At 50.7% G+C, this 27,377-nt stretch overlaps 1 protein-coding gene across 3 annotated transcripts in view; it reads right to left on the bottom strand.

Annotated features, from left to right (window-relative positions):
* The window catches only part of PRR5L (proline rich 5 like), a 260,905-nt gene that overhangs the window by 102,897 nt on the left and 130,631 nt on the right, over nt 1-27,377 (bottom strand). For all 3 annotated transcript variants that reach the window (XM_086959532.1, XM_086959533.1, XM_086959534.1), the window contains exons 5-6: nt 12,583-12,640; nt 2,642-2,733 (exon numbers count right to left, since the gene is read on the bottom strand). In XM_086959532.1, coding sequence (XP_086815658.1) covers nt 2,642-2,733; nt 12,583-12,640 — 150 coding nt within the window. The remainder of the gene's footprint in view (nt 1-2,641; nt 2,734-12,582; nt 12,641-27,377) is intronic.

Consider the following 27,377-nt stretch of genomic DNA (forward strand, 5'->3'; position numbering starts at 1 on the left):
GGACTGCACCATGCACTGATAACCCTGCCCTGAGACATGGACACGCCTGTCACCCTGCACTGAAGCACTGAACTGCACCATGCACTTATAACCCTGCCCTGGGACATTGACGCAGCTTTCACCATGCACTGCAGCATTATAATGACGTGGCTCTCACCCTGCACTGTAGCACTAACATGCACCATGCACTGATAACTGTGCCCTGGGACATTGACGCGGCTCTCACCCTGCACTGCAGCAATGAACGGCACCATGCACTGATAACCCTGTCCTGGGACATTGACGCGGCTCTCACCCTGCACTGCAGCATTGATGCGGCTCTCACCCTGCACTGTAGCACTGAACTGCACCATGCACTGATAACCCTGCCCTGAGACTGACACGCCCCTCACCCTGCACTGAACTGCACCATGCACTTATAACGCTGCCCTGAGACTGACACGCCCCTCACCCTGCACTGAACTGCACCATGCACTTATAACGCTGCCCTGGGACATTGACCCGGCTTCCACCATCCACTGCAGCATTGACGCGGCTCTCACTCTGCACAGCAGCACTGAACTGCACCATGCACTTATAACCCTGTCGTTAGACATTGACAAAGCTCTCACCCTGCACTGCAGCATTGACGCGGCTCTCACCCTGCACTGTAGCTCTGAACTGCACCATGCACTGATATCTCTGCCCTGAGACTGACACGCCCCTCACCCTGCACTGAACTGCACCATGCACTTATAACGCTGCCCGGGGACATTGACGCGGCTTTCACCATCCACTGCAGCATTGACGCGGCTCTCACCCTGCACTGCAACACTGAACTGCACCATGCACTGATAACCCTGCCCTGAGACATTGACGCAGCTCTCACCCTGCACTGCAGCATTGACGCGGCTCTCACCCTGCACTGCAGCACTGAACTGCACCATGCACTGATCAACTTGCCCTGTGACATTGATGCGGCTCTCACCCTGCACTGCAGCATTGACGCGGCTCTCACCCTGCACTGTAGCACTGGACTGCACCATGCACTGATAACAATGTCCTGAGACACTGACGGGGCACTGCAGCCCTGAACTGCACCATGCACTGATGACCCTGCCCTACTGTACTGTACCATACACAAATTTCTAATGCGATAGACATGGCTCTCACCTGCCCTGAAACACTGACATCGCTCTCACCATACACTGCAGCATTGAACTACACCATATAGGCCTTAGACACTGACGAGGCTTTACATTGCATCACAGTACTAAACGGCACCATGTACTGACAACTCTACCCTCAGACATAGTTGCAGCTCTCACAATGCACCACAGTACTACACTTCTCAATGCACGGATAGCCCTGCCCTCAGCTCACGTTGCACCACAGTCCCGAACTGCTCCATTCACCAATATCTGACGCGAGAAACTAATATGGCTCTCGTCTGTCCTGAGACACTGACAAGGCTCCCACAATGCACTGCAGTACTGTACTGCTCCATCACCGATATCTCAGTAAGTCGGCTCTCGTGATGCCTTTACAGTGACCAAGCTTTGATTTCACAGTACTGAGCTGTGTACCGGGCTCTGATAAGGACACTCTTGGGGAAATGCACTCTTATATGAAGAATAGTTCTGAATAGACAGCACTTGTGAGAACATTAAGGAGAATACAGTACATTGTGAATGTGTGAATTTGTGATTTTTTATTGAGAGCTATCAGCTCAAACGTGTTTTTAATACATTTCTATGAAGCACTGATAAATACACTTTTGTACCTTTTGGATTGTTGGGCCATTGTGTGATTGGGTGGTGTGGTAATTGTTTATGATTCCATTATTCAGCTATATGGTATGATTATATCCCAAAGGGAAAACTTTTTTAAGACTGCAGTCTATTCGGTGTCCTGTCCCTTTGGAAGAGTAGGACCCCTCTCTTTTGCTTTGCCTCCTAGCTCGCCAATGCCATTGCCCTCTGGGCAGGGGCAGGGATGTTTCTAAGTTCATTTTAAAAACCATCACCTTTGATAAAAAGCCTGTTAATGCAGAGATAGGAGCCTCCGAAGGAATACGCTTCTTTTATTTTTTAACATGAAGAGTGCAGCACAATTTACATGTCATTGACATAGCTCAGCTCTTCGACCCCTGGCTCGTCTCTGGCTCGGCTCTTCTTGTTAATGCGTTTGCTCTCCCGCCTCTAGAGACCTCTCTAGAGCCTTCGGCTCCACAAACCAGCAGCCACTTAAAACACTAAATCAAGTACACATGTGTAGAGTCAATTCACAGTGAAATTCACTTTATGTATGCATGTCGTAGTTTGTGGCGCGCGCCTTTTCACGCTGTTAGTGGTAGGCCAATGTCTTTAAAGTGCCAACATTTCATGAAGCGCCTTCACAAGTCATGTCTGCAACGTTTGCTTCGTTCTAACACCAAACCCCTGCACTCACCATCGCATCCTCCGGCCTTTACCTGCGTTTACTCTACGCACCAGTAGGATGTGGACTAATGGACTAACCTGCTGCAGCATGGCCCTGGTCCAGGGCCACAGAACTGGTGGTAACAACTGCTTGCATTATTTTGAAGCTTAAAATGTATGATGCTGCCTCCTTCTGTAAGAACATGTTTTCAGGACCACCCGCACTCTTTTTGGCTACTTACCTGTACTGGGTAAAAAATAGCCTGGAGCGTTGGAAGAATTTCCGAGAAGAAATGGTCCCAGATTTCCGACAGGATACTGATGCGGTTTTCACCTATGAGAAATAGCACAGAGAAAATGTTGACAACAAAAAAAACACCCTGTGATATCAACTATGACAACCGACTGCTCGGTAGCCTATAGCTTCAATGACAGTGCCTAGAATCAGAAATCAGAAGCCGAAGACGGTGCAGGGACAAGACCAGGGTGGACGGATCCGATCTCTACTCAGTGTTCATATGTGCTGCTCAGCTGTCAAAAAGCCTGCACATCTGGCACACCATCAGCAGCGCCTGACACCATCAGCAGCGCCTGACACCGTCAGCAGTGCCCGACACCCTGAGCAGCGCCTGACAAATTGAGTAGCGGTTGGCACCATCAGTCTCCCGACACTGTGCAGTGCCTCCGGACACTCTCAGCAGCGCTTGGCACCGTCAACGGCGTCTGGCACTAGGAGCAGTGCCTGACAGAGTGAACCCCTCATACTCTCTGCAGTGCCCCCTGACATTCTCCGCAGTGCCCCCACATTCTCCGCAGTGCCCCCACACTCTTCTCAGTGTCCCCCCAACACTCTCAACAGTGTCCCCCCATGAAACTCTCCACACTGCCCCCCCACACTCTCCGCAGTTTGCACCCCCGACACTCTCCACAGTGTCCCCATTACACTCTCCGCACTGTCCCCCCATGACACTCTCCGCACTGTCCCCCCATGACACTCTCCGCACTGTCCCCCCATGACACTCGTCGCACTGTCCCCGACACTCGTCGCAGGGGGCGGACAGAGGCCTACTCGGGGGCGGACAGAGGCCTACTCGGGGGCGGACAGAGGCCTACTCGGGGGCGGACAGAGGCCTACTCGGGGGCAGACAGAGGCCTACTCGGGGGCAGACAGAGGCCTACTCGGGGGCAGACAGAGGCCTACTCGGGGGCAGACAGAGGCCTACTCGGGGGCAGACAGAGGCCTACTCGGGGGCAGACAGAGGCCTACTCGGGGGCAGACAGAGGCCTACTCGGGGGCAGACAGAGGCCTACTCGGGGGCAGACAGAGGCCTACTCGGGCAGACAGAGGCCTACTCGGGCAGACAGAGGCCTAGTCAGGCGGAGAGAGGCCTAGTCAGGCGGAGAGAGGCCTAGTCAGGCGGAGAGAGGCCTAGTCAGGCGGAGAGAGGCCTAGTCAGGCGGAGAGAGGCCTAGTCAGGCGGAGAGAGGCCTAGTATGGCGGAGAGAAGCCTAGTATGGCGGAGAGAAGCCTAGTATGGCGGAGAGAAGCCTAGTATGGCGGAGAGAAGCCTAGTATGGCGGAGAGAAGCCTAGTATGGCGGAGAGAAGCCTAGTATGGCGGAAAGAAGCCTAGTATGGCGGAAAGAAGCCTAGTATGGCGGAAAGAACCCTAGTATGGCGGAGAGAAGCCTAGTATGGCGGAGAGAAGCCTAGTATGGCGAAGGGAGGCCCCGGAAGCCGGAGGGAGGTCTAGGATATCGGAGAGAAGTCTATTAAGGCAGAGAGAGGCTTAGAAAGGTGGAGCGAAGCCTCGTAAGGTAAAGACATGTGCAATGACAGAGAGGCATCGAGATGAAGATAGAAATCAGGATAGTTTACTCGATATTAGCTCAGCTCATTTCAGATGTGAACATCCTGGTGTCCCTTTCGCTGTTTTTCTACATGTATGTGCCACTTTAGCTTCTGAGGAGTTGGTACCAGTAGGTGAATGAGCTTTTCTTTAGCACAATAGCGAATTGGAGCAGTTGTGTTGGTGCGAGCAAAGAATGACTGAATACCAGGACTGGACTGGCCGTAGCGGGCATCGGGCAATCCCCCGGTGCGCCGCACAGGTGGAGGGCCAGTTTGGGGCCCGTAGGGGCAGATTTTGGTACAAAATCGGCCCTATAACAAAATCGTCCGAAACCCGGCCCTGCAAAGAGCTCGGCGGCATCCCCAACCCCAGCTGAGCACTTTGACAGGGATGGTTTTGGTTCCCAGTCCGGCCCTGCTGAGGACAGAGGTGCCAGCAGGGTAGTTAAGAGTTGACCATACGTGCCCACCACCCGCGGTGCCCACCCAACCACGCTCGAAGCACCACAACTTTTTATTTTTTATGCAGATTTATATAGCGCAAACTCGACCCGAAGGTGTTGGAGCTCTTTACGTGAGCACTGGTTAAATCACACAAGGACACATTCCGGCACGGGGAGATTACGGGATTTGCCCAGAATCACAGGTCGTCGACACGACCCCGAGGCTCGAACCTTGGTTTCCAGCACCAAAGTCGGGAATCTAGCTGTCAGACCACATCCTCTTCCCATCTTTTTTTTCTAAAAAGACATATGCAGGTCGTGTCTAAGGACCCTCACCTCCCCTCTCCCAGTGACGGTCGCCATATTCCTCTGTGCCCTGGTTTCCACTTGGCAGTGTCTTCCATCAAACAGCAAATAAATGACCCGATGCGTGCGCCCCCTGGTGGATGACCCGCTTCCCTGCCCCTCGTTAGGCTGTCAGGTATTATTCCCAGCTGGACGAATCCATGCCATTCCTCCTGCGGGGGTCCTCCGACGCACCATGCTTGGAGCAGTCAACCATACGCGGAATGCGCCCCCCTGAGGAGTGTTGTCCCAGACACCACGGCGGGGGGCAGGAACAAAATGCAAAATTAAGAACCTCTTCTCCTAACGTGGTTTACCATTTCAACAGGACGGGTGGGGGATGTTATCCCTTAAAGTAAGAACTAGGGCAAGCAGCTTCTAAGGCAGGTGTCTGTCAAGTACCTTTGTCATCAGGAATGAGGGCAGTGGGTCACCTCTCCCAGCCGAGAGAGTCGCTACATCAGTACTGCAGTGCCTACACCAAAGCTCTCTCTGCTGTAGCCTTGTAACCGTTTTCTTGGACCAAATATCCCACATTATAGAAGGGCAGCCATGAGGGAATAAGGCATTCGCCAGCATAACACGCGGAGAATAATAAAGAGGAGGTAAAAGTTTCGGAAGAAATCGAAGATAAAAAATAAAAAAACACACACACAAGGCTAGAGTCCAACCCATTAGGATAGTTATAAAACGTAGCGATCATGCATTAAAATGGATTTAACTGTACAGAATCAGATCTCCCCACGAGCGAATAGCCGGGGTCAAGGGGGCAGGTGTGCTCATGGGTCACCAATTCCTCCTCATCCTCGATTGGTAGAACATGCTGGAACATGTCTGTTTACATGTGAAGGGCCAACCTCTCCCTTACGGTAAATGAGCCAGAGGGGGGAAATGGAGACTGGATATTAAAAAAAGACAGTGAGGAACTCGGAGGGGCTCCCGTGGCATGTGGGGATGTCTCACAGTCCCCCCCCCCCCCACCCCCCAGTACCCCCGGCCTTTTGTCTTTGACCCAGCAGGGCTCACAGCCACTCTGGCAATAATGCTCTTTTAAAACTACATCTGGTGTCTGTTAAACCCGCTAAAAACAGGCTGCGACAGCACCTTCACCCACAGTCGAACGAAGACCAGAGCGGCCTCGGGTCCGAGACCTGGGTGGACAATGATCTAGTGTATCAGAAATGCCTATAATAATCCACATTTATAATAATCCACATTTGTAAAGCGCACCATCACCCATAAGGGTCTCCAGGCGCTGGGGGTCGTCGGGAAGATTAAGCAAGCTATTGCCCAGAGTCACATGGTGCTGGGCTAATCTGCCGCCGGTGCCGGGGATCGAACCTTGATCCCCAGATTCCAGCGTCAGTGGGAGTCAGAGACTACGGAAATTATCTAGTGGATCGGAAATGCCTATGGGAGACGTTGGAAAAATATAACATCCCGAAAGGCCTGTTGGGCATAATTCAAGGGCTGCATAGAGGGAATTGGGCGTGGATTGGGCGTGGATAATCAAGGATATGGTAGGGTCCTTGGCGTTAAAAATAGCCATTGAAAATGGCCTTAGACAGGGTTGTTCGCTGGCGCCCTTATTATTTGCCATCTACTTACCAGATTGCCCACAGCCTTAAAGGTGTAGAGAAGTGCTAGCCCGCAAATGAATGGTAGACATTTATCGTGCTTACTGTATGCAGACGACCTTGTGATTTTTGATCAAACCGAGTTAGGGCTTCAAAGAAAGCTAAATGCTTTTAATGAGTACTGTGCTTCAAAGCATTTAACAGTAAATCTGGATAAAACTAAAATATTAAGCTTTTGGAAAGAGACCCTAGAAGCAGATGGTTTATGGATACATTAAAACTCGAAATTGTGACGGAATGCAAGTACCTAGGGGTCTGGTCTGATAGTTCCTTAAAGTGGCACACACATAGAAGCTCAGAAAGCGAAGGCCCTTACATCGGTATGTGGTCTGAAAAAATGTACCCGGGATTATGGGGAGATGTTCCACAGACCAATAATAAAGGCCTATAGCGCGATGATCCCTCCCCAAGTCGTGTACGGTGCAGAAGTGCTTTACTTAATAGGTAAACTTGGTTGGGAGTTTGAAGAAGGGAAGTGCCTAGAAACTTTACTGTCACTACCTGGCTCTGCAATGATTCAGGCCATTAGAGCTGAGCTTGGTATAACATGTTGGAGCATACAAGTTCAAACAGCACTGATAAGATTCGGGAAACGTGAGGACCCTATGGCTGTACAAAAGGGCTCCCAATGATGTAGAAATGAAATCCAGTCGAGCAGCTTAAAATGGGCCAGGGAGACAAGAGGGAAACTGTGCTTGGTGTGTGAGAATTTGAATGGGAGAATTTGTCCCCACTCACTCCAGGTAGAAATTAATAAGAGTATACTGAGATCCCAAGGTCAAGCTGCTGCTAGGAGGGTTGATGTTGAGTACCTGAGTAAGAAAAATATCAGAACAATTTATGAGTAGGACTTGGCCGATGATGCCTGGTACCCGTACCTCGACAGGATACCTAATTACTGGCTCGGGTGCGAATTTTAAGGCTAAGAATAGGAATCAACCCTTGGAGAAAAAATGAAAAAATAAGAATAGTAACAACACACCCCGATCATAATTGTAGATGTATACTAATAACGAAGTGTGATATCCTGCATATTGGTTGTTTGTATGACCATGTTAGCCTAGCGAAAACTATTCTTGCGGCCTACCTGTGACTGATGGCCTATAAGACTACTTGTGAATGAGGGCCTGTAGGCCTTCTTGTGAATGAGTGCGTGTAGGCCTACTTGTGAATGAGGGCCTGTATGCCTACTTGGGAATGAGGACCTGTATGCCTACTTGTGAATGATCCCAGAAACAGAACAAAGTGGCTGATCAGGAAAGTTAAAGACAAAGTATGTACTACACAGCCAAGAAGTGCCGTGCAGCCCAGGGTTAGAATATTACCCAACAACTTCAGAATTTTTTAGAAAACTTTTTGTATTATTTCATGAGAAACATGGCATCAAAATAGACACTCCATCACAACAGTACAAAAACATGAAAAAATATATACAAATATATACAAAAGTATATCACAATGAAGGTAACGTACACTTGCAGGAATGATGAAGAAACATATAATCAAAGTATTGTAAAGACACCAACTGTTATCAGCAATATGAATTCAAAAGCACATGATTGCAAATTAAACACTTATTTTCAAATCATTCAAGAAATAAAGCCAGTCCTTTGATAACAAAAACCTGTGAACAGGGCGGTACTAAGATGGAATAGCCTGCCTGTCACTCAACGCCTGTGAACAGTAATTTGTACGAAGTTGCAGATAGGGCCCACGGTAGTGGTATGAGTTTGTCCCTAGCTGCACCCTTGGTTCTTGACACAGGCTGGGGGTCAACGCGTTTCGAACCTTGTTTATTCTAGGTTCTCCTCAGGACGAGGACTGGGTAGTGATGTACCTTCTCAGCCAACACATTGGCTGCGTGGAGAGAAGGAGGGGAACCACTGGAATTATTCTGGAAATGATGTCAAAGATGCCGTAATCAAAGGCGCCCAAGGCGAGCTGTGTTAATCAGCACGGACTCACATTCTCTTTTCGTGGTGTTAATGAGATGAAGAAGGCTGCACACGTTGTGCGCTGTACGGAGGAAAACGAGCCCCAAGTCTGTTTTCAAGCGTCAAGGAGGGAATCAATCTCTCGCTGTCAGTTAGAGCCTTCTGTAGTTGGAGTCCGAGATGGTTCAAGTCTGCCGGTCGAGTCAGAATCTGACTCGACCGGCAGACTTGAACCATCTCGGACCAATCTGACTCGACCGGCAGACTTGAACCATCTCGGACTCCAACTACAGAAGGCTCTAACTGACAGCGAGAGATTGATTCCCTCCTTGACGCTTGAAAACAGACTTGGGGCTCGTTTTCCTCCGTACAGCGCACAACGTGTGCAGCCTTCTTCATCTCATTAACACCACGAAAAGAGAATGTGAGTCCGTGCTGATTAACACAGCTCGCCTTGGGCGCCTTTGATTACGGCATCTTTGACATCATTTCCAGAATAATTCCAGTGGTTCCCCTCCTTCTCTCCACGCAGCCAATGTGTTGGCTGAGAAGGTACATCACTACCCAGTCCTCGTCCTGAGGAGAACCTAGAATAAACAAGGTTCGAAACGCGTTGACCCCCAGCCTGTGTCAAGAACCAAGGGTGCAGCTAGGGACAAACTCATACCACTACCGTGGGCCCTATCTGCAACTTCGTACAAATTACTGTTCACAGGCGTTGAGTGACAGGCAGGCTATTCCATCTTAGTACCGCCCTGTTCACAGGTTTTTGTTATCAAAGGACTGGCTTTATTTCTTGAATGATTTGAAAATAAGTGTTTAATTTGCAATCATGTGCTTTTGAATTCATATTGCTGATAACAGTTGGTGTCTTTACAATACTTTGATTATATGTTTCTTCATCATTCCTGCAAGTGTACGTTACCTTCATTGTGATATACTTTTGTATATATTTGTATATATTTTTTCATGTTTTTGTACTGTTGTGATGGAGTGTCTATTTTGATGCCATGTTTCTCATGAAATAATACAAAAAGTTTTCTAAAAAATTCTGAAGTTGTTGGGTAATATTCTAACCCTGGGCTGCACGGCACTTCTTGGCTGTGTAGTACATACTTTGTCTTTAACTTTCCTGATCAGCCACTTTGTTCTGTTTCTGGAATTTTGAGGTCCAGGTTGGTCAGCGGTAGGACCCCACACCTCCATTGGTGTACTACTTGTGAATGATGGCCTGTAGCCTACTTGTGAATGAGGGCCAGTAGGCCTTCTTGTGAATGAGGGCCATTAGGCCTTCTTGTGAATGAGGGCCAGTAGGCCTTCTTGTGAATGAGGGCCAGTAGGCCTTCTTGTGAATGAGGGCCAGTAGGCCTTCTTGTGAATGAGGGCCAGTAGGCCTTCTTGTGAATGAGGGCCAGTAGGCCTTCTTGTGAATGAGGGCCAGTAGGCCTTCTTGTGAATGAGGGCCAGTAGGCCTTCTTGTGAACGAGGGCCAGTAGGCCTTCTTGTGAACGAGGGCCAGTAGGCCTTCTTGTGAATGAGTGCGTGTAGGCCTACTTGTGAATGAGGGCCTGTATGCCTACTTGGGAATGAGGACCTGTATGCCTACTTGTGAATGATGGCCTGTAGCCTACTTGTGAATGAGGGCCAGTAGGCCTTCTTGTGAATGAGGGCCAGTAGGCCTTCTTGTGAATGAGGGCCAGTAGGCCTTCTTGTGAATGAGGGCCAGTAGGCCTTCTTGTGAATGAGGGCCAGTAGGCCTTCTTGTGAATGAGGGCCTGTAGGCCTTCTTGTGAATGAGGGCCAGTAGGCCTTCTTGTGAATGAGGGCCAGTAGGCCTTCTTGTGAACGAGGGCCAGTAGGCCTTCTTGTGAACGAGGGCCAGTAGGCCTTCTTGTGAATGAGGGCCAGTAGGCCTTCTTGTGAATGAGGGCCTGTAGGCCTTCTTGTGAATGAGGGCCAGTAGGCCTTCTTGTGAATGAGGGCCAGTAGGCCTTCTTGTGAATGAGGGCCTGTAGGCCTTCTTGTGAATGAGGGCCTGTAGGCCTTCTTGTGAATGAGTGTGTGTAGGCCTTCTTGTGAATGAGGGCCTGTATGCCTACTTGGGAATGAGGACCTGTATGCCTACTTGTGAATGATGGCCTGTAGCCTACTTGTGAATGAGGGCCAGTAGGCCTTCTTGTGAATGAGGGCCAGTAGGCCTTCTTGTGAATGAGGGCCAGTAGGCCTTCTTGTGAATGAGGGCCTGCAGGCCTTCTTGTGAATGAGGGCCAGTAGGCCTTCTTGTGAATGAGGGCCAGTAGGCCTTCTTGTGAATGAGGGCCAGTAGGCCTTCTTGTGAATGAGGGCCAGTAGGCCTTCTTGTGAATGAGGGCCAGTAGGCCTTCTTGTGAATGAGGGCCAGTAGGCCTTCTTGTGAATGAGGGCCTGTAGGACTACTTGTGAATGAGGGCCAGTAGGCCTTCTTGTGAATGAGGGCCAGTAGGCCTTCTTGTGAATGAGGGCCAGTAGGCCTTCTTGTGAATGAGGGCCTGTAGGACTACTTGTGAATGAGGGCCTGTAGGCCTTCTTGTGAATGAGGGCCAGTAGGCCTTCTTGTGAATGAGGGCCAGTAGGCCTTCTTGTGAATGAGGGCCAGTAGGCCTTCTTGTGAATGAGGGCCAGTAGGCCTTCTTGTGAATGAGGGCCAGTAGGCCTTCTTGTGAATGAGGGCCAGTAGGCCTTCTTGTGAATGAGGGCCAGTAGGCCTTCTTGTGAATGAGGGCCTGTAGGACTACTTGTGAATGAGGGCCAGTAGGCCTTCTTGTGAATGAGGGCCAGTAGGCCTTCTTGTGAATGAGGGCCAGTAGGCCTTCTTGTGAATGAGGGCCTGTAGGACTACTTGTGAATGAGGGCCTGTAGGCGTACTTGTGAATGAGGGCCTGTAGCCTACTTGTGAATGAGTGCCTGTAGACCTACTTGTGAATGAGTGCCTGTAGGCCTACTTGTAATTGAGTGCCTGTAGGCCTACTTGTAATTGAGTGCCTGTAGGCCTACTTGTAATTGAGTGCCTGTAGGCCTACTTGTAATTGAGTGCCTGTAGGCCTACTTGTAATTGAGTGCCTGTAGGCCTACTTGTAATTGAGTGCCTGTAGGCCTACTTGTGAATGAGTGCCTGTAGCCTACTTGAGGACCAAGGTCTACAAAAACCTTCGATGACAGCAGGCTAAATCATTCCGCTTACGATCGATTCCCTACAAATGTGAATATCTGGAGATAGAAACAAACATCTGGGAACTGTATTATCTATAATAGATTGAACTTAATCACGGAAATGTGGACAGTGTGGATTTCCTTGTGTCCGGGACTTTAGTAGGACTTCACATGTTAATGCGACAAAATATAAACTATTCTCCCTTGTGAGCCAGTTTGATAATTACATCTCATTGGCCGATGCCTAGCGGACTATGACCATAGTCCTCCTTCCTCCAGTTAGCTTGCAGGGGTGTAAGGGGCGCGTGGTCATTGTTGCACACACGCAGTTAAGGTTAGATGGGAACCTCACTCGACCTTTTGTAGTTTTCACAAGACAGAGAGAGTTACATCCGTTCATGAATCATGGTTTTCAGAAAGTACACCGGACAAGAGAAATAGGCGAATGGAACCCCCCGCCGAGCCCTGCCGCCTCCCCCTCTGCTCTCGTCAGGCGCGCGCCACATGCCTCGAGTTAGTGCTGGAAAAAACAACTCTTTTCAAGGCGCACGCCACATGCCTCGGGTCACTGCCGGAAATACACAGCTCTGTTCACACAGCCACCACACACTGAACTCTAGCAACGCACGTGGCAGCGCTCTGGGTACATGCAGGCGCGGCCCGCCTCGTGCTGGGCTGTGAGTCACGGGGAGGGAGGGAGGGAGGGTCCGGGGGAATGACGGGAACCGGGGGTGACCTCAGCAAAGAGAGGGGGACCCCCCAATCTGACCGCAGCCTCACTCACCTTCATACAGCTTCACTTTTTCCTCCAACAGCATCAACCCTTTGGCAAGAAGCTGGTTCTGAAAACAAACCGAAGAAAAACCGGGTTACTCGGGCTGAGAGAACATTGGCGCTACAGTGAACGTTTCTAAGCGCTCTAGAGAATTCGTAGCATAGACTTTGAAACTATTTGGGGTCGGGGTTTACGGGCTTCCCGGTCTACTCGACCTGCACATACACTAAGGCACTGAGACATGGTCTCAAGCTCTGCCCTGGCATTTTTTATTTGTTAATTCAGGGTGTTTTATAAGCGCCACCACGACTCAAGGGTATCAGGGCGCTGCACATGTGATTGAAAAAGCATGAACCAAAAGAAATGACTGAAATCATGAAATAGACACAAAAACATTGATCAAACGCTGTAGGCACTAGTATGACTGGTGTGTTGGAATAGAGAGATTGTTACACGTCAGTCAATCATTTATGAGGCGCTATGGTAGATTCTCCCTGATGGGGTCATGAGTCTGCTCTGAGCCAGACCCACTCCAGTTACGGGTGGGGTAGGGTGGGTGGGGAGTACTGTTAGTGCTTAATTTGAAGAAAAAAAGTACCAGGGCTCTCGCCAGGAGGACACTGCAGCTTGAAACTCACATTGCTATTGGCAGCAACGATAGTAACACAACTACTAACCAACACACTTCAGCAAGTGTGACAATTCAACCTATACCAGGCCCCGAACCTAGAAGAATGGCTTGGGCGGCAGGTACCAGTCCAGTTTAATGCATATTAGATTAATAATGAATTGTTGTTGTGGTAATTTGTAAATTTGCGACACAACTTTGAGGCAGTCTGTCAAGCTCCAGTGTTGTCAGTTAAGTGCCAGTGCCGAGCAGCAGAAAGCACCGGCTCAACTTAAGTACAGTCTTCTGCTCTCTATCGTAATTAATGTAATTGTGGCGCCACTGCATGAAGGGAACAAGATCACATACTTTATGAGAGGAATCTGTTCATTAGGATCCTTTTCACCTCCGTTTTGGAAATGTGGGTTGAGTTTCACCAAATCTTGGTTGAAAGGAACTTCAGATCGTTTGAGCCGATCCTGAAGGAGTGTGTGTATGTTTTTTACTTTCTGATTCTGATTGGGGGGGGGGGGGGGGGGGGGGGGGGGCGAGGGGGTGTAGCCTGAGAGAGTTTGCACTACCGAGGGAGCGGCTGACATTCTGTTTATTGCAGAGGCCGCCGCATCCACCCGCAGGGTGGGGGAGGCTCAAAGGCCGGCGCCATAACCCACGCTGTGCCAACAGGGGGATGGAACTGGTCCTGGGCGCCCCGAAGCGGCCTGGACCAGCGGAGGCGGGGTGCGCACCAGCTACCCCGACAGGAAGTGACCTTGTGACTTTTTGGCGCCCATGGGGGGCGACCAATGGCCAACCTTGCTACCTTTGAACCCCCCAATCAAAGGGGGTTCACCTGAAGCCCATAGGGTGCTCAGGGGGCGGAAACGGGGTGCGCACCAGCCACCCCGACAGGAAGTGACCTTGTGACCTCGGCGCCCATGGGGGGCGACCAATGGCTAACCTTGCTACCTTTGAACCCCCCAATCAATGGGGGTCTCACCTGGAGCCCATAGGGGGCTCAAGGGGATTTAAGCACCGCCGCTCCCCAGCCAGGATCACAACGTCTTCGAAGGAGCTGGGAGAGCGGCGCGACAACGACATCGTTTGAAGAAGACCGATTCCAGCGGGAGGCGGCGAAGAACGGCCGAAGCAGAAGGACGACCTCACGGAGCGGCGCGCCGGTCAAGTTCTCCACCCAGCTCCCCGGGAACCCGAAGAGTCCGGAAAAGATAACGAGCTCGGCAGCCTTGCCAAGCTCCAGCGCGGTAAGCATTTGTCTAGTTTGGAGCGCGCATTGAGCCGCTTCATCAGACACACAGCACACACGTGCAAAGAAGTTCAAAGGCGGGTCCGGAATTCCTTCCGACCCAGCGGCGCAGGCCAGCCCGCTGAAACCAGACCTAGGCCTTGGGGGCAACATGGCGGAAGATCAGCCAGGAGACATGGCGGAAGTGCTGAAGAAGATCCGCGAGATATCGGCGGTACACGGCGACGAATGGCTCCAGCCCCATTTGGCCAAAGGGAAGGAGAATAGGCCGGACGGCCAGGCGGAAGAGGAAGCAGGCCCGTCAGCACCCAAGAAGCCTAAAACCTCGCCGAGGAAGAAGACGTCCAAGAGGAATCCCCCAAAGAGAGTGCGCCAGAAGCTCCCGCCGCTGAGGTCAGACGACAGCAAGCAGGGTGAGACGAACGACAGAGCGGTTAATGGTGAGCATATTAGTACCATTGTAAAAGAATGCTTGAAATCGCTCGCTCCGTCTTTACTGAACAGCTCAGGGCAGGGGGCGGCGGGGCCCAGGGAACAACGCACCGACGAGACAGGGGGCTTAACGTGGCATATGATGGATCCGGGGTGGGCCCGGCAGTCAAGGGTGCAGGATCAGGTGGGCCTGTCCCCACAGGGGGATCAGGTTTCCCCATTACCCGGTTGGGGGTATAATACTGGGTCCGGGAGCCCGGGATCAGGGGGGCTAGGCAGTGACTTGTACGCCAGACCATCTCCCGGCCCTGCCTCCTTGACGACGAAAGCCACGGGGCTCGCATGCCTTATTCCTCTCGCAGTGAAAGAGAGGATATGGCGCAAGGAGTTCATCGATATATTCTCGCTCCTAGAAATACAGCTAGAGGGCCTTGACCTGACCACATGTGACAGGAGAGAGGACGAAAAAAGGGAGAGGCGAGGGGCTAGAAAGGAGCGGAACTTCGATAATTGGCTAGACGCTTTTAGGATCATGGCATGTATCATTGTAGAGAGGTTCCCCCATTGCGCAGCTGACCTATGGCTGTATGAGGCTAACATACATTCTGCGCAGAGGCAATTCCCCGGGGACGCATGGTTGGAATACGATAAGGGCTTCAGGTTAAAGATGCAGAGGCACCCAGAGATGGAGTGGAACGAGGAGGACGTTTCAGGTTTTATTCATAAAATGCTCGCTGCCAAAGAAGTGAGAGCCTGGACGGGGAAATACGACCAGTCCTTTCGGAGTTCGTCCCACAAGGGGAAGAACAAAAGTTACCAGAAACAGTCCTCTAGGCGGTCTAACTCCCCCCCCCCGCGACCAAGGCCATATGCTGGCGATATGATGCAGGGGACTGTTCATGGGGCTCCTCGTGCAAATTCCAACATGCATGCTCAAGCTGCGGAGGGAAACACGCGGCAGCAACATGCAAAGGCTCCAAGCGGGAAGCAAAGAGCGAAAAGAAGGAGAAACACAAGAAGCACTAGCCCGAAGGCTAGTGAGGGCATGACACTAGTAGACATTGAGCAGTGCCAGCTGGCTAGGTCCCCCATTAATACACAACAGCTGCGCAGTTTAGCAAACAGGTATCCAAACAAAACAGACGCAAAGACGCTGGTTGAGAGTTTTGAAGAAGGCTTCATTATCCCGTTTCAGGGCTCACTGCCACTAACGGGAGCGAATAACTTACAGTCAGCGAGGCAGCATCCCCGGGTGGTGAGCGCAAAGATAGAAAAGGAGAAGAACTTGGGCAGAATCGAGGGCCCCCTCCCTCAGGAATGGTGCGAGGGAATAGTCGTCTCCCCACTAGGAGTGGTTCCGAAAAAAGAAAAGGGCCAATTCAGGCTAATACACCACTTGTCATACCCCGAGGGGGGGTCCGTAAACGATGGCATCGACCAGGAAGCATGCTCGGTGGGTTACGCGTCAGTGGATGACGCTATCGCGCTAGTCAAAGCGTCAGGAAAGGGGGCCCTCATGGCCAAGGCGGACATCGAATCTGCCTTTCGTTTATTACCGGTACATCCGACCAGCTTCCACCTGCTGGGCTTCCAATGGGAAGGGGACACGTACGTCGACAAAGCCATGCCCATGGGATGTGCCATATCTTGTGCCTATTTTGAACAATTCGCTACCTTCCTGGAATGGGCCCTCCACGACAGGCATCAAGGGGGCGGGAAGCTGCACTACCTGGACGATTTCCTGTTCACAGGGCCGGCGGGATCGCCGACGTGCGCCAGTACACTGGCGGCGTTCGAGGACCTGACCGAAACACTCGGAGTCCCCTTAGCAAAAGAGAAGACGACAGGCCCAACGACTAGACTGACGTTCTTGGGCATTGAGCTTGACTCCACGGCCGGGACCGCCAGGCTCCCCCCGGAGAAGGTACAGGAGTTCAGGGAGGAAATAGCCAAACTGCGAGGCCGGCGCAAAGCCACCCTCAGGGACATCCAAGGGGTGATAGGCAGGCTGAACTTTGCGGCGAGGGTCATCCCGCCCGCCAGGGTCTTTTCCAGGCGCCTCACCGCGCTAACGGCCGGCGTTACCCACAAGCACCACCACATCCGGCTGAGCACGGGTGTAAGGCAGGATCTACAAGTATGGGACGAATTCCTGCAGGATTTCAATGGTGTGCTGATTTGGAAAAAGGGTTGGGTAACAGCCGATCAGCTATCCCTATACACAGACGCAGCAGGGAGTCTGGGATTTGGGGCGGTCCTGGGGAACAAATGGTGTGCCAGCCAGTGGCCAGACAGGTGGCATGCGCAAGGGCTCACAAGAAACATCACGTTCCTCGAACTATTCCCAATAGTAGTGGCTTTGACGATATGGAGAAATGAGATAAGGAATCTAAAGCTCACTTTATGGTCGGATAATTTGGGGGTAGTGCAGGCCATTAACAGAGGCGCAGCAAAATGCCCGGGCATGTTGAGGCTAATGCGAGAGTTGGTTAAATTGCAGCTCGAGGGGAACCTGGAGCTGAAGGCTCGGCACGTGCCGGGGACGGAGAACACGGTCGCCGATGCGCTATCCCGGTCCCAGATGACACGGTTCAAACAACTTCTACCCGGTGCGGACGAGGTGATGACCCCCTTTCCAACATACCTGTGGGACCTGGGGGGGTTGACTTGTCCAGATTAATAGGGCACTCGCTCACCTCTGAGGCGCACAAGAGATACAAGAAATACGCGGCCACAGTAATGAGAATCGGGGGCATAGTGTCGCTGGAAGACAAATCAACGGTCCGCACAGCGGCGGAGAAATTCGTGCAATGGGCATTCGACGCCAAGAAAACAAGGTCTTGGGCACAGGCGCACCTGGCCGCCATTGCATACTTTGCCAGGCTCCACACAGGCGAGGACCCCACGGCAACTGTTTACCTGAAGGCAGCCCTGAAAGGCTGGCGAAAACTTGAGGGGACCAAAAAGGACACCAGACGCCCCATTGATTACGACAAGCTGGGTCAATTACTTAGCGCCCTAACCAGCATCATTGCAGACAGGTATGAACGGCTACTCTTCGGGCCGCGTTCACCACGGCCTTCTTTGGGGCTTTTCGGGTAAGCGAAATAGTGGCCCCCAACAGGTCAGGCCCGGCGCAGCGCTGCTTGCAGGCAAGGGACGTCAAGCCGATGGTAAAAATGGTGGAGCTCACGCTTAGACAATCCAAAACGGATAGGGCTCGAAAAGGGGCGACGATTCGTCTACATTGTATCCCGGAGGTAGGGCGCTGCGCAGTGTGCTGGCTGCTGCAATACATGGCGGTTCGGCCGGCGGGGGATGGCCCCCTCTTTGTGCACCAAGATGGAAGGAACTTGAGCAGGTTCCAGTTCACGGCCATAATGCGCCAGGGCCTCAGTAAGGTGGGGCTCCAGGCAACATCATTTGCCCCGCACTCCTTCAGGATCGGGGCGGCGACCTCGGCATCGCAGTATGGCATGCCAGAGGACAGGATCCAGGCCGTGGGTAGATGGCGGTCCAGGGCATACAAGTCTTACATACGCCCGCATCTCATATAAAAAAAAAAAAAAAAAAAAAAAAGGGGTAGTGGGGGGGAGGGGGAGCAGCCGCCTTGGGATGCCGCACGGCAGGGTTTTATTGCCCCCTTTTCCTCGTCCACACCCGGTGCGCAGAAAGCCACCTTAATGGAGCATTTTCTCTCGACAGGAGGACGCCCACAACTGGTATGGGTCGTGGGACACTCATTCGTGTCCAGAATGGAGTCCTGGTGGAGGCGAGTGGGGCACAACCAAAGCAGACCCAAGGCGACGTACATCCGCTGGATCGGATGGCCCGGCATGAGGTGGGAGCAGTTACTACCGACCCTGGACGGCCTCATGGCAGACTCAGCCTGGCTGCCAGACGTGCTGATCATACATCTAGGAGGGAACGACCTAACGCAGTTGGGCCGCAAAGCGGTGGGCCAAGCCATCCAGAGGGATATCGCCAAAGCGGCGGCATGGCTGGGGACCACGACAGCGGTGTGGTCGGAGATGATCAGCAGGAGGCACTGGAGGGGTGCCGACTCAAACAAAGCGGTGGACAACGCAAGGCGCAAGCTAAATACCGCCATGCACAAGTTTTGCTCAACCAACGGCCTGGAATCAATCCGGCACGGCCTCATCCACCCAGGCCGCCCAGAGCTATATGGACAAGATGGGGTGCATCTGTCCGATAAAGGAATGGAGGTGTTCTGGGGCAACCTGTGGGGCGCAATGACGCTCGCGGGTTGTCGTTGAAAAGGAGCAAGAAAAAAGGGGAAAGTAGGTAGCCACGAACCAAGGGGCAAAGGGGGGAGCCGCAGAAAGACGTGCGCCTCCCTGCGGCGTGGCGGAAATCCTACAATCGTTGGCTAACCAAACACACCGGTGGGCGGTGTGTAGGAGGAGGGCCACTCACTTTTCAATGCCGTACGGCAGGGTGACGTGGCCGCACAAAGGAGGGGAGGAAAAAACGGAGACGGCACTCGCGGCCCAGACCCGGCCGGACGGCAGGGCGCAAATGGTAGCGAGCTGGGGACCTAACTCCAGGCAAAGAAGCTCCCCTCCATGACACCCAAAAGGGGTGTGGCCAACCAACTACCGGAACACCAAGAAACTGATTAAGAACTGGTTGTACAAAAGTGCCATTTACGAACTGATGGGTGCACGAGAGACAGACACCTGTACCACGGGAAGGTGTCGTAAACTGTAATGTGATGTGCATGATTTATGGTTAAAGTTTGCAAATGAAGATTGTACAACCAGTATGTTATTAATATTGTTATTAATAATCAATATTGTTATTAATAAATCTGCGGCCAACAATGACCATCAACAAGAACTGAGATTGTTGGCTGACATTATTTGCTAGGATTGTCGTGGAGATGGGGGAGGAATGCAGATGCCGACCGGCAAGTAAGTATAGACGGTGGACCCACTGAGTAGGCACATGCGAGGGTTATTGCAGAGGCCGCCGCATCCACCCGCAGGGTGGGGGAGGCTCAAAGGCCGGCGCCATAACCCACGCTGTGCCAACAGGGGGCTGGAACTGGTCCTGGGCGCCCCGAAGCGGCCTGGACCAGCGGAGGCGGGGTGCGCACCAGCTACCCCGACAGGAAGTGACCTTGTGACTTTTTGGCGCCCATGGGGGGCGACCAATGGCCAACCTTGCTACCTTTGAACCCCCCCAATCAAAGGGGGTTCACCTGAAGCCCATAGGGGGCTCAGGGGGGCGGAAACGGGGTGCGCACCAGCCACCCCGACAGGAAGTGACCTTGTGACCTCGGCGCCCATGGGGGGCGACCAATGGCTAACCTTGCTACCTTTGAACCCCCCAATCAATGGGGGTCTCACCTGGAGCCCATAGGGGGCTCAAGGGGATTTAAGCACCGCCGCTCCCCAGCCAGGATCACAACGTCTTCGAAGGAGCTGGGAGAGCGGCGCGACAACGACATCGTTTGAAGCCCACCCACCCACACCTAAGGAACAGCAGAGTCGCAGTGCTGGACAGTGGGGAAAGCGTTGGCGGAAATCCTACAATCGTTGGCTAACCAAACACACCGGTGGGCGGTGTGTAGGAGGAGGGCCACTCACTTTTCAATGCCGTACGGCAGGGTGACGTGGCCGCACAAAGGAGGGGAGGAAAAAACGGAGACGGCACTCGCGGCCCAGACCCGGCCGGACGGCAGGGCGCATATGGTAGCGAGCTGGGGACCTAACTCCAGGCAAAGAAGCTCCCCTCCATGACACCCAAAAGGGGTGTGGCCAACCAACTACCGGAACACCAAGAAACTGATTAAGAACTGGTTGTACAAAAGTGCCATTTACGAACTGATGGGTGCACGAGAGACAGACACCTGTACCACGGGAAGGTGTCGTAAACTGTAATGTGATGTGCATGATTTATGGTTAAAGTTTGCAAATGAAGATTGTACAACCAGTATGTTATTAATATTGTTATTAATAATCAATATTGTTATTAATAAATCTGCGGCCAACAATGACCATCAACAAGAACTGAGATTGTTGGCTGACATTATTTGCTAGGATTGTCGTGGAGATGGGGGAGGCATGCAGATGCCGACCGGCAAGTAAGTATAGACGGTGGACCCACTGAGTAGGCACATGCGAGGGTTATGTGTTTAGTGAGTTTCTGCCACCACCGTTTGCCCCGGGAAGCAGCGCCGGCAGCTTCCGTGCTTCCTGTGCCCCGTCTCCACCTACAACCTGCCCTCGTGAACCTTGCTTCAGTTTACAATTTTATGAAGTGCATTCACTGTATTTTTGCATCTCTTGTGGTGGAGAGTGGTGCCAGCGGCCTGTGGCACTTTCAGTTCAGTGCCTCCTGCTTTGTCCTGGCCTCACACCGGTGTCTGTTCTAGGACGTTGACACCGTGGTCACTTTTGCTGGTTTCATCGCGTGCACGGGTGCAGCCACTGCCTTTTCCGGGTAGGGTCCCCAATAAGCCCTAAAAGGCGCCACCAAGTGGTACCTTCATTTTCTTTACTGTACTTGCGACGGTTTATAATCATTGTAAATAAGATGTCGCGGCCGGTTACCTAGTATTCATTTAATCGACATCAGAAGGGCTAAGTGCCAAGTCCGCCCCTTGCACGAATTGCATTTAACCTGTAGATCCCACCGAGAGGTCGGCGAGTGATCGATGCGTGCGCTGTGTCGCTTCAGAGTAATCAACAGTTACTCATTTTCACCACCACTTCTAAGGGTGCCGCCATCCCTCAAGCGGCAGCCGGCGCCGAGGGCCACTTTACTGCCGAGATGAGGGCCAGGAGGGGCCCTTGTAGTGCTCGCTTGAGGGCCCGTCGCATCAGTACCACTAGACTGCCTCTTCCGCTGGGAGCGCGTGCAAGCCACCGCTCCCCCCGGGTACATCTGGGTTAGCTCAATCCGGCTACTGTCGGTTCTTGTCCCGGCTCTTCAGCTGAAAGGCAGTGCCAGGCGTCTGCCCCTGCCAAGGAAGAAAAGAAACAAGGAGAGAAAACATGTCTATGACACTCATCTCGGGCACGTGGGCTCGAAGAAAGGTTTCTATTCACAGACACGCGCCCGGCACTCCTCACTGGCACTGGGGTCACCGCTTATATTCAGACATTTACACCCCACTCGTCTTGGAGAAGGGTTGTGGGGCTCAGAGGACAGGTCTGTAGTCACACACATACACGCTATGCTTCTGTGGCACGAGGGCTCACAATCAATGCTTGTATTCACAATCATGCACACCACACTCCTCTCTGGCACCGGGGGCTCCCAAGAAAGGTTTGTATTCACCTACATGCCCACCGTACCCCTCTGGCACAAGTCAGTCACAAAGGTTATACTAACAAGCAAGTATAATACACTCAACTCTCGAACGGAGGGGGGGGGGGCTCACAAGAAAGGATTTTATTGACTTACATGCACACTCAAGAAGTAAAAGAAGGGGGTTTCCCGATGGGTTTTTAATGATGTAGGCAGGCCATAGGGGGGAGGAAACTGAAAATAAAACAAAAGAAAGCACCCTGCCTAGGGATATAATGGTCCTAACTAGAGGATCCAAACAGTATATAAGGGGTGATAGGTCTAGGAGCTGGCACTGCACATGACAAAAACAAAGTCAATCCAAATATACTCAAGAGAAAATATTAGAAATATATATATATTTTTTATTTTTTTATATTCTTTGAGTTGAGGTAGCAAAAATGTACAAAAATAGATTGCATTTTAGATGTACGTGATATTTTTAGAACATCAAAAGACATACACTGGTGGGGGGAGGGAGAGAGAGGGAAACTCATGCTACATTAAGACCTACCCAGTAACCAACCACACTTCAATCATACTCTCATATTCACTATTTTCGATTTTTAGTCTACCTAATATTCTATCATTCAACTTTCATTCTTCCATTTATTCTTATAGTCCTGGCGTGTGCAACACAGAGATGGTCAATTTGTTGCATAAATCAGGATGTTATTCCAGGCAGATGACATTAATACGGGTCCTGATGGAAATAGGACAAAGTGCCGTATTCCTGGAAACACAAGCCGACGCGCGTTTCGGTGACAGGCCAGTGGGGCCACACCTTCGTCAGGGCTGGGAGTTGTTTACTGGGAGGGAAACAAGTGTAAAATCAGAGAGGTGTCTTTTGTGTATCTTCCCAAATATCCATGCACACTCGACTTCTCTGGCACCGGGGTCACAAGAAAGGGTTTTATTCACAACCATGCACACTACACTCTTCTCTGGCACGGGGGCCCAAAATAAAGGGCTTTATTCACAATCAAGCACACTGACACAGGTTTGTATTCACAAAGGATAGTGCAGCCTCGGTGGCTTCGAGCCGTGGCCCGCGCCTGCTTGTTTGCATGGCAGGGGTTTAATAAACTGTGGGCAGAGGTCACATCCGTTTTAGCAGAGTCATTTCTTGGAAGTGCCGTCTCCGCTAGAAGTGACCTGCGCTGCGGTGAAACCGCGAAGATTTCGAGATAGGCTGATGCTTTCAGAGCCAGGCTGGGCCACAGCGGCCACACGTCGGACTCGTGCAGTTTATGCCAATGCTCTGCATGCAGTTATCATTAAAGCGCCAAATCTCGTAAGTACATTTAACGTAGATAACTGCAGTTGGTCTGTTACTACTTCCAATGAACAAAACAGTGGCCAAAAACTTGTGAGTTTTTTTTAACAGTACATCTGCCAAAATCTGCACGACATTTCCATCAAACAACTGTGAATACACTGGCTGGAAGGCAAAACTAATGTGCAAAGATCATAATAAGTGAATATATCGAGAGAGAAAACCATGGGCGGTTTATAAGCGCTATGACTTGATAGGCGGTCTAATTTAATATATCTGTAATAAAATAACTCCTGCTCGGGGCCCCTGACGTCGGGACGGATCTTGAGAGTAGGGGTCATGGACAGAGACTCCATGCACCGTCCTCTGACACCCATTTTTTTTTATAAATCGGCCCCCAGAATTATCTCTGGGCCTTGCACCTTGTCTTCTTGGCGCTGAAGTAAGATCGTTTGCAGTCAAGCACAGAATCGATAGGTTGTTCCTGACACAGGGGGGCATCGGAATGTACTCGAACAATGGACAGGATGGAATGTTCGATTGTCCAAGGAACGCACACCTTCCTCTGTGGAATTTGTCCTTTTGAGCTATGGGCCTTACACAAAGGCCTCCCTTAAAGTGCCAGCAGCACCCCCTCTGTTCAGGTCTTATCCTGGCTAGGGGCGGTAGCTGAAACGTAACACCTCGAGGACAAAGCCCTGTAAGAAACAAAACACTCTACTTATACTCTGCATAAGTGCTTAAGAGAAAAAACTATTATTTTGAGTAAAAATGTTTAGGTTTGTCAAGTTATGTCTGTAAGAGATTATGTACGAGCTGTAAGATGTAGGCACCATGGACAGAGACCCCAGTCACCTTCCCCTGACACCTATGTTAAAAGATCAGCCCCCTGAGGTAACTAAACGACCACTTACTGGTAAGTCTGTATTACTACCCTAAGCATTGCGGTTATGCTTAAACTGTTTTTATTTATGTCTATGCTGCATATACCATAGCCTACAACCAATGGGCTGGCGTGGAGCTATACAGCTCACAAATACAACTTTAACCCTAATCAACCTTCCAAAGACCAACGCCGCCTAAACCAAAGGCCGATCAATTAAACAGTGAATAATTACAGGGGCAAATCCTATGTAATGGCACTCGGTAATGGCCGGGTCGGGTGCCTTAGTGGACTAAAGCATCCTTTGTCGGGACTTAGGTTTGATCTCAAGATCACAGGTTCAACCCCTGGCATGTTCACTCAGCCTTTCCTCTTTTTGAGATCAATACAATTACAAATAAACATTAAGTTATTAGACTAGGGCACCATATAGCTCCAAAATATCAAGGGTTGTGTCCAGGCGCTATGAAATCATATTATCTGGGAAATTTCACCTGGTATGAGCCGCAGCACTTTGAGGTATTTTCAGAAATGAAAAGGGTCAATTACTTATGCCAGAGTCTGCATGGAGGGGTTCCCAGCTGCCTCTGATGCTTTCAGATTGTTGCACTACTTGGATCATCACCATCAACGCTACAGCAAGCGGTCCCCTATCAAAGATGTAGTGGAAATGGCCAAGGAGAATGCACATCCTCAGAGAACCAGGTCTGGATCTATCTGCCAGCTATCCTTGCTGATAGCCAGAAACCGGTCCTAGGATGCTTGATTCCGGTTCAGGGAAGAATTGGCTTGGCAGTTCTGTCTGGACTGTTCACATGAGGCACAGGATCAAGACTAATTTGCATATGGCCATGTCTGAACTGGGGTGGTGTGGTGAGCAAAATAACGATGGATCAAACCCAGATCTGTGACTGGGGGTGAATGTATTGCCAATGTACAACATTCCATCCATTATCTTGTGTGTTTTGCAAGACAAGAGCCTGTAATACATATGTGGAAAGGGTCAAGGGGAACTCACTGTTGCTGACTTTCACATGCCATCTGTTTCTTTCCAGTCACAATGGTGGTCTGTTCCACATGTGCCACCAAGCCTCGTTAGTGTGAACCTCCCTGTCGAGTCTTTCTTCTGTAGCTGGATTATGACATAGGTAGAGTCAGAGACTGAGCCAGCTCACCACTTACTACTGGCTATCAAAAGAACACCCCAGTAAATCTCCCTGCTCAGATGCCTTGTGTGCTCCTGTGCATGTCTGTGGGGTGAGCTACAGAGCCATAGAGAGGTCCTCGTGTTAGACTTCTCCTCTCCTTGGGTGATCCTGAGAAGGTATGAAAGCACACTTGCAGACTCTTAAAGTCAGAGTTTCTCAGACGCTTAGGGTCAGATCTCATCGGACTCCAGAAACTCCGCAAAAAGCATAAAAATCTGTTCATGTTCATGTTATTGCTCATCAACCATTAAACATAACCAGAGTAAAGAATGTGCCGTCCACTCACACCCTTGTACAATGTACACAATTACATATACATTGACAGGACAGCATTGGCTGGACTCCAGATTCCAGGGCCTCCAACATGGATGTAAAGTTACACCAGCTTCACTGAAGCAGAGAAACTGGATGAATGATTGATAATTGGTGGTCGAACACAACCGGGTGAGGAGAGGGGGTAACGAAAACTTCACACATGGCATATCTCACGTTAAACCATGATGACCAGCAGCATGACAAAGGTTAGAAAAACTTTCTTAGGATTGATCAGCAGAATGGCACCTTTACTAACTTTCTAAGTAAGAAGCCTTTACAAAACCAATAAGTGTACCAGATGCTGTACAGCATGGTTAAATGAAAACAAAAATGCCTAGGAAACTGTCAGACGTGTCATTTTGTAGGCATGCATACTGCAGAAGCCTGCATACTAACAAGCCTTCTCTTTATTTGTTAATACGAGTTGGACTGGCAAATAAATGGTATGGTAGTATTTTTTTTTTATCGCATGGCTATGGGGAGCAAGATTGTGCGGGTGGGGCAACACAGAGGAGGGACAGTAGCAATGCTGAGGTGGGGAGGGACAGTAGCAATGCTGAGGTGGGGAGGAGAAGCAAGCGCATTAAAAAAGTAGGGTGCTGGAAAGCAACACAGATGTCGGGGTGGGGAGGAAAAGTAAGCCAGCAGAGAAGGAGGGTGCAGGTTGGAGAAGCAACACATAGAGCAGGGGATGTAGCAACTTGGTAGGTGATGGTGGGAGGAGAATCAGCGGCTGAGAGAGCAACATCGTACAGGTGGGGAGAAGCACATCGGCAAAAAAGACACGCGGGGTACACGAGAGCGAACACAAAATGAAGGGGGTGGGAAGTAGCACATGGGCGACAGTGAGCAGCAAAGGGAGAGAAGTACACAGGGGCGACAACTGAAAAAACACATGCACCCTTGCGGAGTGATTAAACAATAAGAAAAAGTGAAGCGTGTCAAGCAGCAGTGGAAGAATAGTAGCCCACCACACAAAAGAGATGGTAAAGAGGAGGAACAAACACAAGATTGATAAGCTGGGATATAAATAATAAGCAGCCACATGAGTGGGAAGAAAGTCAATTAATAGTAAGCAGTGGGTGGGCTCCAGACAAAACAAGTATTTGCAATGGAATAGGTCTCGCATTTACGCGAGTTTAAGCTATTGGCACTGTGAATTACAATGCCTTTTCTTTATGTTTTAAAAACAAAAATAAAAGGCATCGTCATTTACAATGCCAATCACTCAAACTCAAGTAAATGCAAGACCTGTTGCATTGCAAATGTTTGTTATGTTGGCTGTTCCACCGATGTTCAAGTATTCACCAATAGACATCAATAAGCGCCATTGCTTGCCAAAGAGAAAAGTCCTTAATGTTCAAAAATGGCAACCGCATAGTGAATAGTACGGCTTTCCAATCTTTCAAAAGGCCTCTTCCAAAGTTGAATTACAGATTCACCGCTTTTACAATGAACGCACAAAATTGCATGATGCACATCATACTTTCTTTCAGATTTAA

Source organism: Lissotriton vulgaris, chromosome 2_2, assembly GCF_964263255.1.
Source record: "Lissotriton vulgaris chromosome 2_2, aLisVul1.2, whole genome shotgun sequence".
Lineage (NCBI taxonomy): Eukaryota > Metazoa > Chordata > Amphibia > Caudata > Salamandridae > Lissotriton > Lissotriton vulgaris.